The 22,061-nt window shown below is 35.4% G+C and overlaps 3 protein-coding genes across 3 annotated transcripts; all 3 read left to right on the forward strand.

Moving 5' to 3' along the window:
• The first annotated feature begins 647 nt into the window (after window positions 1–647).
• LOC125197529 (subtilisin-like protease SBT5.6) lies at window positions 648–4,876 on the forward strand. The gene is made up of 9 exons (XM_048096287.1): window positions 648–725; window positions 814–1,006; window positions 1,076–1,252; window positions 1,586–1,697; window positions 1,779–2,340; window positions 2,894–2,991; window positions 3,080–3,425; window positions 3,489–3,702; window positions 4,221–4,876. Exons 1-9 carry the CDS (start codon window positions 648–650, stop codon window positions 4,757–4,759), a joined length of 2,319 nt encoding a protein of 772 aa, XP_047952244.1. The 3' UTR covers window positions 4,760–4,876.
• A 1,236-nt stretch (window positions 4,877–6,112) lies between these two features.
• LOC125191651 (subtilisin-like protease SBT5.6) lies at window positions 6,113–10,540 on the forward strand. Its single transcript, XM_048089046.1, has 9 exons — window positions 6,113–6,198; window positions 6,283–6,475; window positions 6,545–6,721; window positions 7,065–7,176; window positions 7,470–8,031; window positions 8,846–8,943; window positions 9,031–9,376; window positions 9,443–9,656; window positions 9,917–10,540. The coding sequence occupies exons 1-9, from the start codon at window positions 6,118–6,120 to the stop codon at window positions 10,447–10,449; spliced, it is 2,316 nt and encodes a 771-aa protein (XP_047945003.1). The 5' UTR covers window positions 6,113–6,117; the 3' UTR covers window positions 10,450–10,540.
• Window positions 10,541–16,573: 6,033 nt separating this feature from the next.
• LOC125196363 lies at window positions 16,574–17,258 on the forward strand. Its single transcript, XM_048094857.1, has one exon. It carries the CDS (start codon window positions 16,683–16,685, stop codon window positions 17,052–17,054), a length of 372 nt encoding a protein of 123 aa, XP_047950814.1. The 5' UTR covers window positions 16,574–16,682; the 3' UTR covers window positions 17,055–17,258.
• The last annotated feature ends 4,803 nt before the right edge of the window (window positions 17,259–22,061 follow it).

Here is a 22,061-nt window from a genome sequence, read left to right on the forward strand (position 1 = left end):
AATATTTCTAGAAACCAGAATTCCGAGCACCTAGGTATGTGCTTGGCTTTTTTCGAGCACCTGAGTATGTGCTCGCCATGTTCCAAAATCTGAAATTCTGCTCGGAATATTACGAGCACCTGGGTATGTGCTCGGCATTTTTCGAGCACAATCGGGTGCTCGAATGTCCGAGCACCTGAGTGTGTGCTCGCCATGTTCCAAAATCTGAAATTCATACAAGTGCTCGGAATATTACGAGCACTTGGTTATGTGCTCGGCAGTTTTCGAGCACAATCGGGTGCTCGGATGTCCGAGCACTTTATGTGCTCGTATAAAAATTTCGACGAAGCGAATACTTCAATAATTATAGTATAAGCAATCTACCTAAAATAAGAAAAATAATAAGTACAGTGATTATGAATGGCTAATTCCTTGAGCCATCGTCACGTTTGTTGCTCTACCAAAAAAACTAATTAAACGTACAAGAAAGGGATTCTCTTTGAGAAGAAATTATGCATGCAGCTTTTGCACTGCAATTCAATAACTGATTACTCAGTAAAAACAAGGCTAAATTGCCACTCTCACACAAAAGGAGTGGTTATTCTTTGCCACCAATCTATATAAGCAGAGCAAACAAACTGTAACAGAAACAAAGAATTTCAGGCATAATGCATAACCAACCAACATTGTTCTTATTTTCCCTTCTTCTTCTTCTCCGAATCTCGGCTTTGTTTGCTCAACATCAGGTTGATTTTTTTACCTCTTTGCAACTTTTACACACACATATTGTTGATTTCTTCCATTTGATTAAATGTTGTAATATGTTAAAACCAGGTATACGTAGTGTACCTCGGAGAGCATAGTGGGCTTAAGACACCTGAAGAAATCGAAAACGTACACCGTTCATATCTGCACTCTGTCAAGTCTTCGCGAGAGGAAGCTGCAGCCTCCATTATTTATAGCTATAAGAACGCGATTAATGGCTTTTCGGCTTTTCTCACTTCTCAACAGGCTGATGTTTTGTCAGGTGACTATATGTTGCTTCATGCATCGATGTATATATTTGAATGAATTGGATTTTGATTGTGCTGGGCAGCGATGGATGGAGTGATTTCAGTGTTCCGTAGCCAGCCATCGAGGCTTCACACGACCAGATCGTGGGATTTCATTAGCTTGCTCGAGGCTAACTGGGATGCTTCGATGGCTAAGGGAGAGGAGCTGCTGAAGAAAGCAGGATATGGCCAGAATGTCACTGTAGGCGTAATCGACACCGGTATTCGTTTTTTCTTGATTTGTACTCTACAAAAAATCACATCTTCCAAGGACATCGAATTGATTACGCAGTTAGGAAAATTGATCAAAATTTTGGACACAGAGAAAAGTGTGTTGAGGACACAATTGGAAACTTTGTCTAATCTTCTATTTTTTTAAGACGTAAAAAAAAGTTTATTGGTTTGCATCCAACCAAAATTAAAGATGCCTAAAAAAAGTCTTAAAAAAGCAGAAGATTAAGATACGTTAGTGTCATCCATTAAATAACAAAATGTCCTTAGCTTCTTTTAGTGAAAAATAATACTAACATAATTTGGAAACCAAAATTTTCTAGGAATATGGCCAGAGTCAGAGAGTTTCAGTGACACAGATATGGGACCCATTCCATCATATTGGAAAGGATCTTGTCAAAGTGGTGACCAATTTAATTCATCTAATTGCAATAGGTAATAAACCAAAAAAAATATATAATGATTTATCATTCAAATTTCGAAGTTTTAATTTAGTAATATATACATTTACACTAGGAAAATAGTAGGGGCCCGCTACTACCTAAAAGGGTACGAGGCAAACTACGGCCCGGTTGACCCGAAATTCGACTTCAGATCGCCTAGGGACGTGGCCGGCCACGGGACCCACGCTGCCTCAATTGTTGGCGGCAGGAGGGTCCCCGACGCGGCCGCGATTGGGGGCATTGGCAGCGGCACGGCAAGCGGGGGCGCCCCGCTCGTGCGCCTGGCCGTCTACAAAGTGTGCTGGGCGATTCCCGGGGGAAGCATGGAGGAAGCGAATGGATGTTTCGACGACGACTTGTTGGCCGCCTTTGATGACGCCATCGCCGACGGCGTTCAAGTGCTCAGCGTTTCGATGGGGAGGAGTATTAGCCTTCCATACGAGATGGATGGGATTGCCATTGGAGCGCTGTATGCTTTAAAACGGAATATTGTGGTGGTTTGCAGCGCCGGGAACTACGGCCCGGGTCTGTCCACCGTGACGAATGTTGCCCCGTGGGTCATCACCGTTGGCGCGAGTAGCATCGACCGCGTGTTTTCGTCTCCGGTCGTGCTTGGAAACGGCGTCGCATTGGAGGTTCGTATATTAGCAATTATTACGAATATATTCAGATTAATAGCTGAAATTCCTTGTTAAGTTCCATTATTAAGGTGAATCGTTTAGATGAATTAGTTAAATCTCAAAATCATGATCGAGCACATAAATGTTTGAAATGGGAATTTTAATTGAAGTTAGCTAAAATGTGAATTTAATTTCTAAATATCACTTTCATAATTGTATGTGAGCAATGATTCAAGAGTGTGTCAAGCCCACTTATTTAAAAATTGTTTTTTTAAAAAATAAAATAAAATAAAATAAAAATTTACTTCGTGAAAGTCCCAAAATTGCAAAATTTGACCTTATATGACTATGATCGCATTTTGCAATTGAAATTATTAGTAGTAATCATTTTGTAGTAATTTAGTTGCACGGCTTGTCAAGCATGTACGTATGCTCGTGCTTAACCTCACCCCTAAGCACGCTGATGGAGGTGCTCTTAAATAGGAATTAATACTAATTGAAGTTTTGCATGTGCTTTTGGAATACTCAGAAACTAATGATGGGGTTAAAATTTCAATAATGAAAGCAGGGCCAATCAATCACTCCATTTGACGTGGCTGGGACATATCCTCTCGTTTATGCAGCAGATGTGGAAATTCCAGGCTCCACAACAAGTGAAAATAATGGGTTCGATCAATATATATACACGCATAATATTGTTAAATTTCAGTTATACATTTTTCACTTTATTTCGTTACTTTTACATTAAAACTAGGTTATGTATAAGCGGCACGCTTTCACCAGATCTCGTGAGTGGAAAAGCTGTCTTCTGCCGGAATGGAGCCACTTTCGAAACCCTAGCGGTGGCCCAAGCAGGCGGCGCCGCGGCTGTGCTCGGAAACCCCTACGAAGGAATGGGAGTTATAGGCCGGTCTTATATGATTCCGTCAACAACTATTCTCTCTAACGAAATACAAACGGTTTATAACTACACCGGGTCCGATAAAGCTGCAACGGTCACGTTAACGCCGATCGAGACTATATCCGACACAAAGCCAACTCCATTCATGGCTCCCTTCACCTCTAGAGGCCCCAATCACGTCGAGCCTAATATTCTTAAGGTCAGTCATTTTTCTGTTTTAGTTCAGCTATATTGATGGGTCAGTTAAAATTTAATTCTGCAGCCGGATGTTACTGCTCCGGGACTCAACATACTGGCAGCATGGAGCGAGGCAGCATCTCCGTTGAACGTCCCGGCTGACAAAAGAGTCGTTAAATACCAATTCCTTTCTGGGACATCCACATCGTGTCCCCATGTTTCTGCTGCCGCCGCACTTCTTAGGGCGGTGCACCCTAATTGGAGTAGCGCCGCCATAAGATCCGCCCTCATCACAACTGGTATGTGTGTATCTAAATTAATTTCTCAGCAATCTTAAATACTCTTACCGTCCTAGTTTAAGAGTCACATTTTGTCATTTAAGTCCGTCCCAGTTTAAGAATCACATTTAGAATCTATCATATTTGGACATAAAATTTAACCTCATTATTTATCAAATTTACACTCAAATGCCATTACTTTTATAAAAATAAAACAAAATAAAATCCTAAATATACAAAAAATCAAAAGGGTCTCACTTTCCATTACCTCACATCAATTATTACTCATTCCAACAACCACTATCTTACTTCAATTATTACACACTCCAACAATTTCTTAAAATTCGTGCCAAACTAAATTTTAATCTTTAACTGTGACAGTATTTTTTTAGTTAAACTAGTGTTTTAAAAATCAGATCGTATAGATCACTAATGAGCTCAATTGAATTCAAGCATGAATATTGGTTAGACTAGTCCAACCAATTAGAGACTATAATCAATAGCTTCAACGGTTCACTTACTAGTCCGATTTGTTACAGCGAAGCTGACCAACAACCAAGGCGAAAGCATAACAAATGAGCAAGGGAATCCTTCGAACCCCTTCGAATCGGGAGCCGGACACATCCAGCCTTCCCTGGCCGCCGATCCGGGGCTCGTCTACGATGCCTCTTACAGAGACTATCTTCTCTTCCTCTGCGCCAGCAGCGGCAATCGGCTCGACCCGTCCTTTGACTGCCCCGACGACGACTACGACGTGCCTTCGGCGAGCCATTTCAACTATCCGTCGCTGGCGATCTATGATTTGGAGGACGGACGGATGAAGGTGGCGAGAGTCGTCACGAATGTGGGGCCCGCTAGGTCGACGTACACGGTGACGATCAGTGAGCCGCCGGGTTATACGGTGGAGATCTCGCCGGCGGTGCTGAGATTCAGCGCGGTGGGGGAAAAGCAGAGGTTCAATATTACGGTTACAGATGGCGGTGGCGCCTTCGAGAATGTGTATGGTTTCGGTTCCTTTGTTTGGAGTGATGGAATTCATCAAGTAAGAAGTCCGATTGCAGTAACCAACTCAGATTAATCTTATTTACTCTCCACTTTAGCCTAAATAATATACAAATTGTATCAAATGAAAACAGGGATCATTTTTACTATAAACTATATAAATCGAGAAATCATGTGTAGGAAATTGTTCCAAGTTAAACTTGTAGCGTTGGGGTTGTGTAGCCTCGGCCATTCGAAAGGCCTGGCATTGAGTATCTGGCAAATCAACTTGGTATTCCACCTCCACCTAGTTTGCGTGCACCGCCACCGCGTTCGGGGGATGATTCGCCGGCGGAGTAGTTTTTATAATTTAAGAGTGCAATTTTAATTTCTAGTATTTTAAATTATGTCTTTTTTAATTTTTTTTAAAGATTTTAATTGTGTTTTTTTTTATATTTTTTAAGGATTTTAAATTGTAATTTTCTTTTATTATTTAATGAAGTGTGTTTTTATTAATTGAATTTGTTGGAAATAAAAATAAAAAATGAAATTGAATGAATAGTAAAGGGATGAGATGGTTAAGAAATGGATGAATACATGTGTTGTCTCTTAGTTAAGAGATGGGGTAAAAAGTGCAGTGGTATCCATGAATAGTTAAGGGATGAGACGGTATTGAGACACGGATGCGGATGGCCTAAATCACTCCACTCCCATTTTATTATTAAAACAATATAAAAAAGTGGGTCTCATATTCCACTAACTTTTTCAACCAACTTTTCTTTACATTTCTTAAAATTCGTGCCCACTCCATGAGTGACAATTAAGTTGGGACGAAGGGAGTATTATTTAGGAGTATTAATTTAGCACAAATGAAAAAAGGGTGTTTGATTCTAAATATCAAAGCTCGACATTACATCACCAACAAGCATGCCAGATAACAGATAATTGTACTCTCTCCGTCCACCATTTTAAGAGCTCTTTTGACTAGACACAAATTTTAAGAAATTATTTAATTTTGTAAAAGAAAGTAAATGGAGAAAGTGAGTGGAATGGACCCAGGTGAAGTATTAGTTTTATATTAAATTGTGAGCATAAAGAGTTGGTGGAATGTGGAATCCACATACTAAAAGTGAAATAAATTAAATGGTTATGTAAATTGTGGATAACAAAAAATGACAAAATAGTTCTTTAAATGGTGGAGAGAGGGAGTATTAACTTGAGCCATCGTCATGTTTGTTGCTCTAATAAAAACACTAATAAAACGTACTCCTACAAGAAAGGGATTCTCTATGAAGAAATTATGCATGTAGCTTTTGCAAAGCATTACAATAACTGATTACTCAGTAAAACAAGGCTAAAATACCACTCTCACACAAAAGGAGTGGTTATTTGTTGCCACCAACCTTTATAAGCTGATCAAACAAACTGAAACAGCAACACATCATTTCAGGCATAATGTATAACCATCCAACATCTCTCTTATTTTCCCTTTTTCTTCTTCTCCTCCAAATCTCAGCTTTATCTGCTCAACACCAGGTTGATTTTACCTCTTTGCAACTTTTACATACACATATTGTAATTTCTTCTATTTGATTAAATGTTGTAATATGTTAAAACCAGGTATACGTAGTGTACCTCGGAGAGCATAGTGGGCTTAAGACACTTGAAGAAATCGAAAACATACACCATTCGTATCTGCATTCTGTCAAGTCTTCGCGAGAGGAAGCTGCAGCCTCCATTATTTACAGTTACAAGAACGCGATTAATGGCTTTTCGGCTTTTCTCACTTCTCAACAGGCTGATGCACTGTCAGGTGACTATATGCTGCTTCATGCATCGATGTATATATTTGAATGAATTGGATTTTGAATGTGTTGGGCAGAGATGGATGGAGTGATTTCAGTGTTCCGTAGCCAGCCATCGAGGCTTCACACGACCAGATCGTGGGATTTCATTAGCTTGCTCGAGGCTAACTGGGATGCTTCGATGGCTAACGGAGAGGAGCTGCTGAAGAAAGCGGGATATGGCCAAAATGTCACTGTAGGAGTAATCGACACCGGTATTCGTTTTTTCTTTATTTGTACTCTAAGAAAAAAAACATCCTCTAAGGACATCAAATTAATTACGTAATTGCATGCGTTGGAAAATTGATCAAAATTTTGGACAAAGCAAAAAGTGTGTTGTGGACACATTTGGAAACTTTGTCTAATCTTTTGTTTTTTTAAGACGTAAGGAAAAGTTCGTTGGGTTGCATCCAACCAAAATGAAGAATGCCTTAAAAAAAATCTAAAAAAGCAAAGGATTAAAATAGTCTCCTTACTTGTAGTGTCTTTCATCTATTTTTTTCTAGTACAGTACATAAAAAATGACACTAACCTAATTTGGAATCCTAAATATTCTAGGAATATGGCCAGATTCAGAGAGTTTCAGTGACACAGATATGGGACCTATTCCATCATATTGGAAAGGATCTTGTCAAAGTGGTGCCCAATTTAATTCATCCAACTGCAATAGGTACTAAATAAAAAAAAAACTACCTTCGCCCAACAAAGTTTGTCCCATTTTACCATTTTCATTCGTTCCACAAAGTTTGACCCACTTGAACTCTATCAAAAATAGACATTAAATACACCCCTCAATCTCCTCAATGTGGGACCCTTATTGCACTACGCACTTCCATTTAATACAAAGTCAAACAATTTCTTTGAATTCGTGCCAAGTCAAATTGGGACAAACTTTGTGTGACCGAAGGAGTAATGATTTGTCATTCAAATTTTGAATAATGAATTTTGTAATACATACACCAGGAAAATAGTAGGGGCTCGCTACTACCTAAAAGGGTACGAGGCAGCCTACGGCCCGGTCGACCCGAAATTCGACTTCAGATCGCCTAGGGACATGGCCGGCCACGGGACCCACGCTGCATCAATTGTTGGCGGCAGGAGGGTCCCCAATGCCGCCGCGATCGGCGGCATTGGCAGCGGCACGGCGAGCGGGGGTGCCCCGCTCGTGCGCCTGGCCGTCTACAAAGTGTGCTGGCCGGTTCCCGGGGCGAGCATGGCGGAAGCGAATGCGTGCTTCGACGACGACTTGATCGCGGCCTTCGATGACGCCATCGCTGACGGCGTTCAAGTGCTCAGCGTTTCGATGGGGAGGAGTACCAGCATTCCATACGAGAGAGATGGGATTGCCATTGGAGCGCTGTATGCTTTGAAACGGAATATTGTGGTGGTTTGCAGCGCCGGGAACTCCGGCCCGGGTCCGTCCACCGTGACGAACGTTGCCCCGTGGGTCATCACCGTTGGTGCGAGTAGCATCGACCGCGTATTTTCGTCGCCTGTCATCCTTGGAAACGGCGTCGCTTTGGAGGTTCGTATACTAGCAATTTTTTACGAATATATTCGGATTAATAGCTGAAATTCCATGTTAAGCTCCTTTATTAAGGTGAATCATTTAGATGAATTAATTAAATCTCAAAATCATGATCGAGCACATAAATGTTTGAAATGAGAATTTTAATTGAGGTTTGGTGTTCCCTCGTCCGCCTATGATTTAAAATCTCATTTTAACACAGTGTTTAAAAATCTAAAGGAAAATTAATAGAATAAGTCAGTAGAACGTGAATTTAATTTCTAAATGTCAGTTTCATAATTGAGGTGAGAAATGATTTAATAGAGTGTCGAGCCCTCCTATTTAAAATGAAAATAAAAACTTTACTTCGTGAAAGTCACCAAAATTGCAAAATGTGACCTTATAGGCATGCTCCATGCAATTGAAGCGTATGAATAATAGAGTGTGAATGTCTTTTGGTATAGTTATTATAAGTTGTACTAGTAATTATTTTATACTCCATCTATCTCATAAATTTTGTCACATTTTGATTGGAGCATGAGTTTTCAAAAATGTAATGGAAAGTGAGTTAAAAAAGTCAGTAGAGAGTGAGTCGTATTTTTATATACTCCTATTAATTTTACAATAAAATGTGAGTGAGGATGAGTTAGTGGAATATGTGGTCCACTACCAAAAATAGTACAAAGTGAAACGTGACAAATTTGGTGGGACGGACGAAAATAGAAAAATGTGACAAAATTTATAGGAATTAATACTAATTGAAGTTTTGCATGTGCTTTTGGAATACTAACAAACTAATGATGGGGTTTTAAAATTTCATTAATGAAAACAGGGCCAATCATTCACTCCATTTGATGAGGCTGGGACATATCCTCTCGTTTATGCAGCAGATGTGGAAATTCCAGGCTCCACCACAAGTGAAAATAATGGGTTCGATCAATATATACACGCATAATATAGTTAAATTTAGGCTATACATTTTTCACTTTATTTCATTACTTTTACATTAAAAACTAGGTTATGCATGAAAGGCACGCTTTCACCGGATCTCGTGAGTGGAAAAGCCGTCTTCTGCCGGAATGGAGCCACTTTCGAAACCCTAGAGGTGGCCCGAGCAGGCGGCGCCGCGGCTGTGCTCGGAAACCCCTACGAAGGAATGGGAGTTATAGGCCGGTCTTATATGATTCCATCAACAACCATTCTCTCTAACGAAATACAAACGGTTCATAACTACACCGGGTCCAATAAAGCTGCAACGGTTACGTTAACGCCGATCGAGACTATATCCGGCACAAAGCCGGCTCCATTCATGGCTCCCTTTACCTCTAGAGGCCCCAGTCGCGTCGAGCCTAATATTCTTAAGGTCAGTCATTTTTTTGTGTGTTTAGTTCAGCTATATCGATGGGTTAGTTAAAATTTAATTTTGCAGCCGGATGTTACTGCACCGGGACTCAATATACTAGCAGCATGGAGCGAGGCAGCATCCCCGTTGAACGTCCCGGCTGACAAAAGAGTCGTTAAATACCAATTCCTTTCTGGGACGTCCATGTCGTGCCCCCATGTTTCTGCTGCCGCCGCACTTCTTAGGGCGGTGCACCCCGGTTGGAGTAGCGCCGCCATAAGATCCGCCCTCATCACAACTGGTATGTGTGTATCTAAATTAATTTCACATCGATCTTAAATATTTTTCTAGTTAAACCAGTGTTTTAAAAATCAGATCGTATTGATCACTAATGAGCCCAATTGATTTTTTTTTTCAATTGGCCCAAGTGAATTCAAGCATAGCATGAATAAATTAATAATTATAATGTATATATTGGTTAGACTAGTCCAACCAATTAGACACTAATAAGTCTATAATTAATAGCTTCATCGGTTCACTTACTGGTCCGATTTGTTACAGCAAAGCCGACCAACAACCAAGGCAGAAGCATAACAAATGAGCAAGGGAATCCTTCGAACCCCTTCGAATATGGAGCCGGACATATCCAGCCTTCCCTGGCTGCTGATCCGGGGCTCGTCTACGATGCCTCTTACGCAGACTACCTTCTCTTCCTCTGCGCCAGCAGCGGCAATCGGCTCGACCCGTCCTTCCATTGCCCCGACGACGACGACGACGTGCCTTCGGCGAGCCATTTCAACTATCCGTCGCTGGCGATCGACGATTTGGAGGACGGACGGATGAAGGTGGCGAGAGTCGTCACGAATGTGGGGCCCGCTAGGTCGACGTACACGGTGGCGATCAATGAGCCGCCGGGTTATACGGTGGAGATCTCGCCGACGGTGCTGAGATTCAGCGAGGTGGGGGAAAAGCAGAGGTTCAATATTACGGTTACAGCTGGCGGTGGCGCCGTCGAGAAAGTGTATGGTTTCGGTTCGTTTGCTTGGAGTGATGGAATTCATCAAGTAAGAAGTCCGATTGCAGTAACCAACTGATCAGATTAATCTTATTTACTCTCCACTTTAGCCTAAATAATAGTACTATACATATTGTATCAAATGAAAACAGGGATAATTTTACTATAAATTATATGAATCGAGAAATCATGTGTAGGAAATTGTTCCAAGTTAACACTTGTAGCGTTGGGGTTAGATACTTTTTCATTTGCATTAAACTTCACTTTATAGTGTGCCTCGTAATATCATATTTGGACGATTACTAGTCAATCCTACAATTTAAAAATGGCCGATATATTATGATATACTGAAATTTTCTTAGTTGTTTCATGGTAAAAAATTTCAACACTTCGAGTCTTAACTTATTGATGTGACATATATACGTGTGTAAATATTAAAGACATGACTGACTATGTATATCAAGCGCTGTCGTAATGACGAACTAGGTGTAATAACCGACATCGTTCAAGTAGTTGGACATTTTGCCCACATAGTATTTTATGCCTGTTGCATCGTAGTATCATTTAAGTAGTCAAACATTTTGTACACATAGTATTTATTACATCATATATAATCTCTCAAAAAATCTGAGTGTATGAGAGAATTGAAGACAATGTCAAAGTTGATTTATTTTTAAAATTGCGAGATTAACCAGAAAAACAACATGTCATTTGCTTATCTGGGCTAGGCAAGATTTTTATATCGATTGGGCTTTTTGGATTGGGCTTTAGCAGCTCTGTCCATTACAATTTATTAGATTTGGGTTTAAGATATTCAAATGGATTGAATTGAATACTAGTAGTACTTTTTTTGTAATTAATTACTCTGTTGTGCAATAATTTAGTTGTGTTTCAAATCCTAACAAGCAATTGATATAATATTAAGTTCTTCAAAAATTATACATGTATGGTGTACCTTTGAATAAAATGAAAATTGTTAATCTATCATTTGTTAGTTAGATGAGATTGAACTCTTAATCAATTATAGAGTTTCATTTTGATTTTTTTAGGTGTGAAATACATTTACTGGCATTATAAATATCTTGTATGGTTGTCGTTTTCTTTGAAAATAAAGAAAAGAAATGGCATTTTCAATCATAATTAATACTTTCTGTTTATTTTACTCGAAAATATTGTGTCAATGGTCCTCTACACTATTTGTCCTATAAAGGCTATCATTTTCCACTGAAAAAAATGATAATTCATTAATTTCAACTATTAAAAATAACAAAATATTTAATTTAACTTGAAAGAACATAGAAATTGTAAAAGACGAAAAATCAGTCAATTTGGGACACAAGAAATAAAGAACGAAAAAGACATGTCTAGTGAATTATATTTTCTTTTTTAAAATGTTGTTTTCATCCAATAATATTAGTAGTAGTACTAGTACTAGTACTAGCTTTTAGGGTAATGATTTACCTATACTAGTTTTCGGGACCTCTAAAGTCGTGGCTAATCTGTTAGTGGAGCCATGTTTGCCATGTTCACGTAACATATATAGCTATAGCTATTTCAATTGAGTAACACTTTGATACTTTCTTGAGAAATATTGCTTAATTAATTTCTTTCACAACTTAAGAGATGCCTATGAACAAAAAAAAAATTGTTGATAAATTGACATTTTAATATTAAGGCTAAATTTTCAACACCCGAAAATATCACATGATTTTGGGGTGAATATATGCATATTGACAAATTGTCCTTTGGAGTTGCTGCCGATTTTAAGGTGTGACAATTTTACCCCAACGTTAAAGTTGTGTTCCATCTTCATTCTTCGTTTGTCATCAGCTATTAGTAATATTTGATGCCGATGATGATTTTTTTCATTCTGTACGCCCCACGAGCTCATTATGAAACCATAGCATGCAAGATTCCAAATGTGAAAAATATCATGGTGTGATATCATTATTACTCCTAGTTTGTTAGAATGTGAGGGGCCATGCCAAAGGAAGGTCATGTCATTGCTAGAGTACAAAACCACACAAGTAACATCCTCCATTGATGGATTGAATTGAAAGTAGTGTTTGTGTTAATTTGAGCGGACATAGTTGAAGGAGATGAGAAAGTTGTTGATAAGGCAGATTTATTTAATTTGAAGGTGAAATATAACTTGCTAAATTACAAATGCCATGAAATGACTGGTTATGCGCTGTCATTTTCCTCTAAAAGCAAAACATAGATTCTTCAATCGGAACTCCTCCATCACAAAACATAGATTCTGCATTTTGTTTTTCATATTTTCATTCTTATCTTTACACTGTTTCGAATAGTTTTTCTCTCAAGCAAATTCATATACTATCACTTAATTAAATTCTAGTTAGTTCAATGTAATTTAAAAATCCCTACAAGTAAAATTTCTAAGTTGGGAAATTTAAGTTGTTTAGTTTTAGTACTATCATTTTAAGTGTATGTATTAAATTAATATAGTAGTACTTGATCAGTTGAGAATCAAAAAACTGCATGGAATATTTGGTTGCCATATTCTAGTTAAAATTTATCACAATTTTAGCATTGAAATTGCGTCCTAAAACTTCCAATTTCTTCTAGCTTAATCAAGCTCATTGAAGTTTGAATCAACACATATATACAGTATTTTAATGTCAACGTAATGATTAATTCTGGAAAAAGAAAAAAAAAAAAAGCAAAAGAGAGAAGGACCAAAACGTAAAACATTTTGTCGTTTGCTTGGGGGATTCGTTATAAATTTATAATGCATATATGATATATCCACTAGTATAAGACTTATCTACGTAACTACGTTAGTATTATCCAGTAAAACAGTGACATTAAATTTAATTTATGGATAATGATCATTAAATAATTCGGTAGAAAAGGGAGGCGAAAAAACTTGTGTAGATGTGTTAGTAGAAATATTAGGAACACGTGGCTTGACAGCTGGAGGCATGGTTTAGATTCCATCGCTCTTTCTCTTTTTCATAGTACTTTTTTCTAATAAAAGGATAAAATAATTAATGCTAATAAAAATTTTCAGTTTTGTGTTTAAATATCATTGTAATTAAAATATTATTGTTGAAAATTACAATAAATTAAAATAGTTATTAAAATAGCGGGTCTGTCGGTAAATACTTTAGCCGAAATTAAATAAATCAAAACAAAAAAAAGCAAAAACTAAATTTTTAAAATGACCATGAGTCGAGTCGAGGAGAAATGCTATTCTCGTAAGACAACATACGCCTACAAAGGCACTACAATAGCTGAATAGTGATTACTGCCATAATAGCCGATGGTGATTACAGTCAATCGAAAAAGATAAATGTCTTAGTCATACAAAAGGCCACGGATTAGCTCGATTCTAACCACGATTTCTTGTGGTACATGTTGTAGCACTTATTGGTCATCTATAATATCTACATCCAGTCATCCACACACGCCCAAGAATTGTGAAAACTTGTGCAAAATTGGACTAACGAATATAGTAGGAGTTTTGTAAATTTGACCGTAGTTAATTTCAACGGTAAACCGTAGACGCAAACGGAACTACAACGGAGCTTTCAAGGGGCCCAACCACACGTGTGCATGCACGAGACACATACCCTATTTAGTAGGTAAAAATATTCTACAAACTTAATTGGTCATAAATTGATTGCAACACGTACTCTAAGTCTCTACCTTCCTAACCTAATCAAAATTACTCCACAAAGGCTAAATATTAACATGATTCATCGAAAGCATATCCACAAAATTAACATTTTTTCAAGTCCATAGGGTCCCCCCCACACACCCCCTCATCAACCAATCATAACCTCGTTGTATATAGTGATGACGATGGATCTTTATACTTAAAAAAATAATACTACTAGACTAGGTTAGAAATTGAATTCAATAACTTGTTATTAGCATTACATTTATTGCTTAATATTTATAAGCATTTGCGATATTCATTTGATGTGAGTTAGAACTTTATGAGGTTCCAACTTCAAATTAGAGGTTCCAACTTCAAATTAATTGTTGATAAGTAAAATCAAATAACTTTAAATACTCTATGTTGGAGCGAACGAGTCGATAATACATTGAAATTTTAATTGATCAAGCAATATATCTATATTAGAAAAAAATTGACTAATATTATATCTGAGCTTAAAATGTTCAACTGCTCCAAAATTTATCTAAGAGAAAAGAATTCAAAAAAAAGACGCTGACAAATGAAAAGTACAATATTCAACATCAACGTAGAAAGAAAACTAAAGAGCTATATAGCTAATGTTAACATTTTATTCGGATTTTATTTTATTTTTAAAAAAACGCACACATTATTATTAAGAAGATAAACATTCAAACTTGCATTAGTGTGTGTATGCATCAAATGGCATATTGCTAAAGCTAAAGGGATTAATTAATATCTTTATATATTTGATTTTGTTGGCAATTGAAATTAAAAATATAATATATAATTATCCCACATCAATGTCAAGAGAAAACTGAAACTAATATATAAGTCTCATGGGCCCTCCTCCTATAACCAATTGGTTTCAGGATGGAATCCATGGATTCCTATCATGGTATCAGAGTGGGTCGCCGACTGTGGGTCAAATTTAACTGACCCAGCAGTATATCTGGGCCGAAACCAAAAAAATGACTGACCCAGCAGTATATCTGGACTTAAAAATTTGGGCCAAGTGGTCCAACCGATCAAAATAAAAAAATTGGGCCGATTGTCCAATCGATTATAAAAAAGTCCAACTCCTCCAAGGTTCACCTTGAAGGGTTTGAGGGAGGGTGTTGGCAATTGAAACTAAAATATACTCCCTCCGTCCCGCTTTAGCAGTCTCATTGACTTTTCTGCACTCGTTTTGTAAAAATGATAATAAATAGTTAAAACTCATTGTCTCGCTAAAGCGGGACGGAGGGAACTGTCCCACATCGGCGTCAAGAGAAAACTGAAACTAGTATATAAGTCTCATGGACGCTCCTCCTATAATCAATTGGTTTTAAGATGGAACCCATGAATTTCTATCAGACTTTATGACTTTAAGTACGCCATAGTGTGATTGGGTTGGGTCTTCATAATGGTAAAAAATATACTCATAATATGAATTAATTACAAAATTTGACTTTAGACGCGCGATATCTCTCATTATTAATATTGAAATTTTAAAGTTAAAACTGGTATGAAAATTTAATTAACATGGTAATTTGAATACCTTGATACATTCCCTCTAAAAAACTTGATACGTACGTATTAACACCAATGTGAGTACGGCATACGCAAGGAATAAAACAGAAGAAAGACAATTAATTCCTTCAAAAAGAAAACAATTAATACGCTACGCAAAATTAATTGTATTTACCACCAATTTAATAATTCCTTATCTACAATAGAATTAGTCATAAAGACAGCAAAAAGCCGTGAGCCTCAAGTTAAGATAAACAATCCAAATGTTGGAGATTTTTAACTTATCAAAAAAGCAACTAATTTAGGATATTAGATTATCAATTTCAAATTTTTAGCCAAATTCTAGATTTGCATATCTGGTTTAAAATCCACTTGTAAATTTTTAGCCAAATTCTTGCACTGACATTACCTTATGGATTTACGTGCATCAAACCATCTCGTTTCTCTTATATATCTCATGATTCTTTCTTAATATAAACCGTAATTTAACTTATGAAATTATTTAATTTAGTACACTACGATTTTATTTCAATGCTTATAACGTGACATCATTTTAATTAATGTTAAGCTATCAATTCATATCAACGTTCTAATTTCGATTTACATCTAAATCATAAAAGGTTAATAGTTCAATAATTCGTGGGAGTATATAAATTTTGAGATAAAAAAATACTCCCCTTAAAAAATATGTCTTATACTAAAAATAGAAAGTTATTTCTAATTTATTACTAATACTTATTCTTTTATCTTTTTCTTTTCTGTTTTTTTCATATTCTCTCGTTCTCTTTTCTATAGTGTCACTTTATATCTATCTTTATTATACTCTAATAATTATATATGGAGTATAAACTTTACTACTACTACTAAAGTTAATGAATTTTTTGTCCATTAATTTAAAAAAGAAATAGTAATAACATCGAGAAAGCGGGGACCGCACTCAAACCTCTTCACAGTGACGCCAGCAATCAAATCGATCTTGCTCTGATTCAACACTCAATCATTCATTCATTTTCCCTATAAATTCACTCCAATTCCCAACATTCCCACCTCTTCATCTCCATTCATCCCTCCTAAATTCTCCCCATTTTCAATCTCAAATTCTCAATTCACAAACAATTTCCGCTCAGATTACTACAATGGCGGAAGAATTCGAGGAATCCGAGGTCGTCTTCAACGCCACCGACGAATTCGCCGCCGCCGCCGCCGCCGCCGCCGATTTCAAGCTGAGCTCGAGGAGCGAGAAGGCGAAGAGGAAGAAGATTAAGACGGTTCCGATGAGCATCCCGGAGAAAGTGTCGTGGCTCCGCTACTCCGATCCCGATTTGGAAGCCGACTGCGGCGGAGACGGCGGAGAGATGGTGCCTCCGCACGTCATCGTGGGGCGGCGCGTGGCCGGAAAAATGATGGCCTTCTCCGTTTGCACGGGAAACGGGAGGACTCTCAAGGGACGGGATTTGAGCCAAGTCCGTAACTCCGTTCTCCGCCTCACCGGCTTTCTCGAAACGTGATGGAAATTGAATTTAATTTAATTAAATTCGATTTTTGAAGGATTTTTTCAATGTTTCAGAAATTAGATGTTAGTATAAATTATTATAGTGATTGTCGGAATTTCCAAGAAATTGTGTGACTCCGTTTGTTGTAAGAAAATGGAAGAGGAAAAATGTTTTGCAAAAAAAGAAGGGATTTAATTAGAAAATATTTTAATTATGTTATGGAAATGTGAAATTGTGAATTGTGATTATTGTGTGCATGTTATGAGTTAAGAAAGATCCAGATTCCAGGGTGTTAGATTAGGTTTCTGTTAGGCTATGAATGGGGGTGGGTGGGGCATTACGCCATTTTTGATACAACAATAGATCTCATTTTTCCTGTATAAATTTGTCGTTTTGTGCAACCCACAGCTAGGCTATATTAGAATAATTATTATTTTATTTTATAATTTAATTTTTTACTATATTTATGCAATTGCTCTGTAATTAAATTGATCAATTTTATATTCCTTTCATATTAGTATTGAGATAATTTATTTGGCATAGAATTAAGAATTAAAATCGATATTAAATATTGGGATAATTTATCAAAACTATTTGTAAGACTTAGATTTATATGATTAGTCATATCGAACATCCTCAATACAAGCTCAGTCGTGGATTCTATGAATTTGGAAAGATTATTATTGGTACTGTTATGTTTTAGTTAGAAATCATATTATTAGCTAGAGAGAAAGATTAAGTAACTGAATTTGACGCGGTTAATCACTCTACGCGGTGCGAGGCAAGAGCAAACTAGTAATAAATAAATTTAGTCAAGACAATAATTATTTTGTGGCTTATCTAGATGAGGGAATAGTGATTGGTTGTTACACATTAATAGTGGTCCATTTTTAAGTCTCATTCCATTTTCCATTTTAATACTGTCACAAGAATTTCTTTTATTTTTTTCTTTTAATTTCAGTTTTGTATGCTTTAGTCGAATTTTGTACATATTATCAATCATTTATTGCACTAAATTAGATTGTTTAACTAATTTTGTTGAATTTTATTGTTATTTCTATTAGATCGAGTAGAAATTTATTGTAAAAATAAAATGTATTGTACATTACAACCAACAGTACTATACGTTTGTAAAATTGAAATTTAAAAAATATATTACTCACTTTTGAATTTATTTCTATTTAACAAAAATAACAATAAAATTCAAAAAAACTAATTATACAGTCTAATTTAGTGCAGTTAATTTTTAGGAATGAAACTTGACACTGAATCTTATCCGATTTATGGGTTAAAAATCCTTTTGAATCTTTCATAAATAGATTGCCACAATCAACTATGGAGTATATAGTCGTAATGCGTAAGTCAAGATTTTTTTAATATGCTCTGGAATCTGGATCTTCATGTTTGATCATTAATTATAATTGAAGCATTGGTACCAATATAAAACAATTACTTAAAACTTAAAATACTGTTTCGTTAACCGCATTAAAATGACATATGATCAACTACGTTAATTTTGTCATTTAGTAGCAGACTTAACTAAACTTAGTTATCTTGAACTTAGAAAATCACTAATATCATGAATATTGGTTAAAATCTGAATTTTTTTTTATAAACTTTAAAATTTAATCGTACAAAGCATATATTTTGTAGTACTATATGTCTAGATTTTATCACTATTGAAAATTCCGACAAATTGATTCATATATACATGGCTTAATATTGGATAATGTCAATGACCAAAATCACATCGTTGGGTGATTTGGATATATATGTGATTTTAGTGAAAAACATTTGTATGGATTTAATAAGGCCAGGTAAAATTCATAAATTAATTTGCTTGTCCATTTTCAGAAACCGTGGACAAATTTGTGGCCACAAAATTGTTAAAGTCATTCGAATATCATTATTGATTGCTTGAATGAATTGATTTGTAAGAATTATATTACTACTATACTATATTTTTTTAAATTGACCTACTTTATTATAGTACTATAAACTTCCAGAAGAGAACGAGAGGAAATAATTATTAGTTAAAAAGAGGGTTAATAGTTTTATATTTAGACTTTTGCTCATAACTATGTTGATGACTCAATCAACTTTCTTCTAATTGATAGGAGTAGTACATAAGATCAACCCTTGCCGGTTGTTGGGGAGAAAATAAAAATAGTTATAATTTTAAATTAGAGTCTTAGTTAACTGGGACTATTTTGTTTATGAATGACAGATTCAACCAAAATGTAACCCAGTTTTTATTTAATTTTGCCTATATTTTTGCAAACTGTGATTAGATTGCCAATTATTTTCTCAAATGCTTGCAATTGGAGCACATGATTAGAATTCAATACAATGCACTTTTCATTAGTCTAGCAACTATGACAACTTTATATCAATAATTATTCACAAAAGCTTTGGCAAGTCTATTCCAATAATTGAAAGACATTGACCTCATATTTTATTGATAACATGTGCTACTATTAGCATGCTTCTGTATAGTTATTAATAGTCGCATTTATTTTCACTAGCTATCAATAGGAATATGAAATTTGAAAAATCTGTTCAGATAAATGACCTTATAAAAATTTGCCTAAGTTCAACGGGACTAGGAAAAGTAGTACTAGTATACAGCTAGTACTCCCTCCGTTCCACAAAGATTGTCCCACTTTGATCTGACACGAGTTTTAAGAAATATAATGAAAATTGAGTTGAAAAAGTTAGTGGAATATGAGTCATACTTTTATATGAGTATTAGTTTTATAATAAAATGCGAGTATGAATGAGTTAGTGGAATATGAGGTCCACTATTAAAAATGGAAAAAGTAAAATGGGACAAACTTTGTGGGACGGACCGAAATGGAAAAATGGGACAATTTTTGTAGGACGGAGGGAGTATTTTTTTAGTAAAAGAACAAAGTTACAATATCTGGATGATCTTTGAGGCCACAGGTATGAGGCAGTAAGTCATAGATAGTGAAGAAATTTTTGATTTCTGGATTTTTTGATATTTGTATGAATGGATGCAATGTAATTACCAATGTTGTATACATCAACTCTCATTTTGCAGTGATGTACTATATGGTAGCAATATCATTCTTACCATGATCATATTCCCCCAAAACCTTCGAATCGTCTCTTTCAGAGTCATACTTCTTAACTCAATTTAAAATAACAATAAATGCATTATATGAAACTAAATAAACCCTTAAACATTACATGATATTTATGTTTTTCCTTTCATTATATTCAGGTCCCATCTTTTATTTTTGTAATTCATTTCTCATTCTTATGAATATTTATTTTATATTCTACTTGACTTGATTTTTTTAATTAAAAAATATAAAATTATAATTCTAAAAGTAGTACAGTATGTTATTTCCAGTTATGTGTGTTTATATATCTTAATTAAATTATATACAGAGTAAAAATTTAATTTATTATATTAAAATTAAATTAAACTTATGTTCGAATTAATAAATGTTTAATTTTTATTCTAATTAAGCCCATGTACTAATTTAAATTCATATGAACCCACAAAAGTTAATGGTAAAAAGGAAAACAAAAAAGTTATGTTAAGTGGGCTTTGAACCCACGGCCCACACTTACACTAGGTAATTAAGCTTTTGGGGTTAAGTGGCACAATATAAATAGGCTTCTTTTTCATGAAGTGTCAAATATCTTTGTCCCATTGGCTAATAAAAATCTATACATTATATTAATTATATCTATTTATTATTCACAAGTTACAAAATAAAAATAATAATTATATATTTAAGTGATATTTAACATGTGGCTTAATATTATTTGTTTAGAAATTTAATTATTTATACATCTACCACACACAAATTGTGAGAAATTTCGTTTTCAAGCACGTTAAATGAAACATGGATCATGTCAAATATTTAATAACCAAAGTTTCTGCTCTGAATATTTTATTTTCAGTTGGATTTGAAGCTTATCTTTTTCTTCCTTTTCATGATTTTGATGTAACATGGAATAAAAAATTCGACATAATCTTATCACGTCAATACAGGTGTATTTCTACAAGCACAAGCCATATAAACAATTCAGCATTGACGAATTAGGTATCGTGAAATTGTTAACTCAAATGTTCAATTATATAGGCATTTCAAAAGAAAAATAGTACTATATAAAAGAAAATCTATCATTTTTAACCATCACTTTGAAAATTTGAATCACAATAAATGTCTACTCTTATTCTGGAACATGTCTCACTAGTCACTTTTAACAAAATAAATTTTATTTATAACTTTAAATGGAGTTGTGTTTTGTATGTATTAAAACAATAAATTTTATAATATAGCACGTCATGTGGAATAGGGTCTATCCGTAGAGAGGGCGGGCCCCATCAATACGGCCAGCGTGTCGCTTTGCTGTTTTCTTATTGATCCCCTTGCATATCTAGCTGGAGCCAATATATAAATCCCGCCAATCAGAAAATTCGTCATTTAATCATTAATTTTTCCTACATAATTTAAATAGCTTATCACGCTGGGTATTTAAAAATAGACTGGAATACCTTGTGGCCTTGGATTTTCTTTCAATTTGTGGATAGGTCATGCAATCCATGTAATAAACTGATACGTTTTGGTCCATATTTAGCGATTTCATTGAAAATTAGCGATCAATCATATTTTAAAGTCCAAAATTAGTTCGGTATAATTGCATAAAACCTTAATTTCTTGTGATAAGAGAATATGTTTGGTCTAATTTAACTCAGTGACAAGTTCAAAACAAAGTTAACTGTTAATTTTTACAGAACCATTAAATATAGACCAACACCTAACAAGCTAATACACATGTAAGACTAAAAATTTATTGTGTAGGACCAATTTTTTTTTTTTTTTTTAGACTTTAGTCTTGGTATTTATCCATAAGATTTAGGCTTTAGCTATAAAGTTCTAATAAAACTTGGTCCCTGTAGTTGCTAGATCACCAATTTTCATGGATTTCTTAGCTATTTTTCCTTCTTTCAGTAAAATTTAATTTCACCATAACTTTCAA

This window comes from Salvia hispanica, chromosome 6, assembly GCF_023119035.1.
Source record: "Salvia hispanica cultivar TCC Black 2014 chromosome 6, UniMelb_Shisp_WGS_1.0, whole genome shotgun sequence".
NCBI classification, from domain to species: Eukaryota; Viridiplantae; Streptophyta; class Magnoliopsida; order Lamiales; family Lamiaceae; genus Salvia; species Salvia hispanica.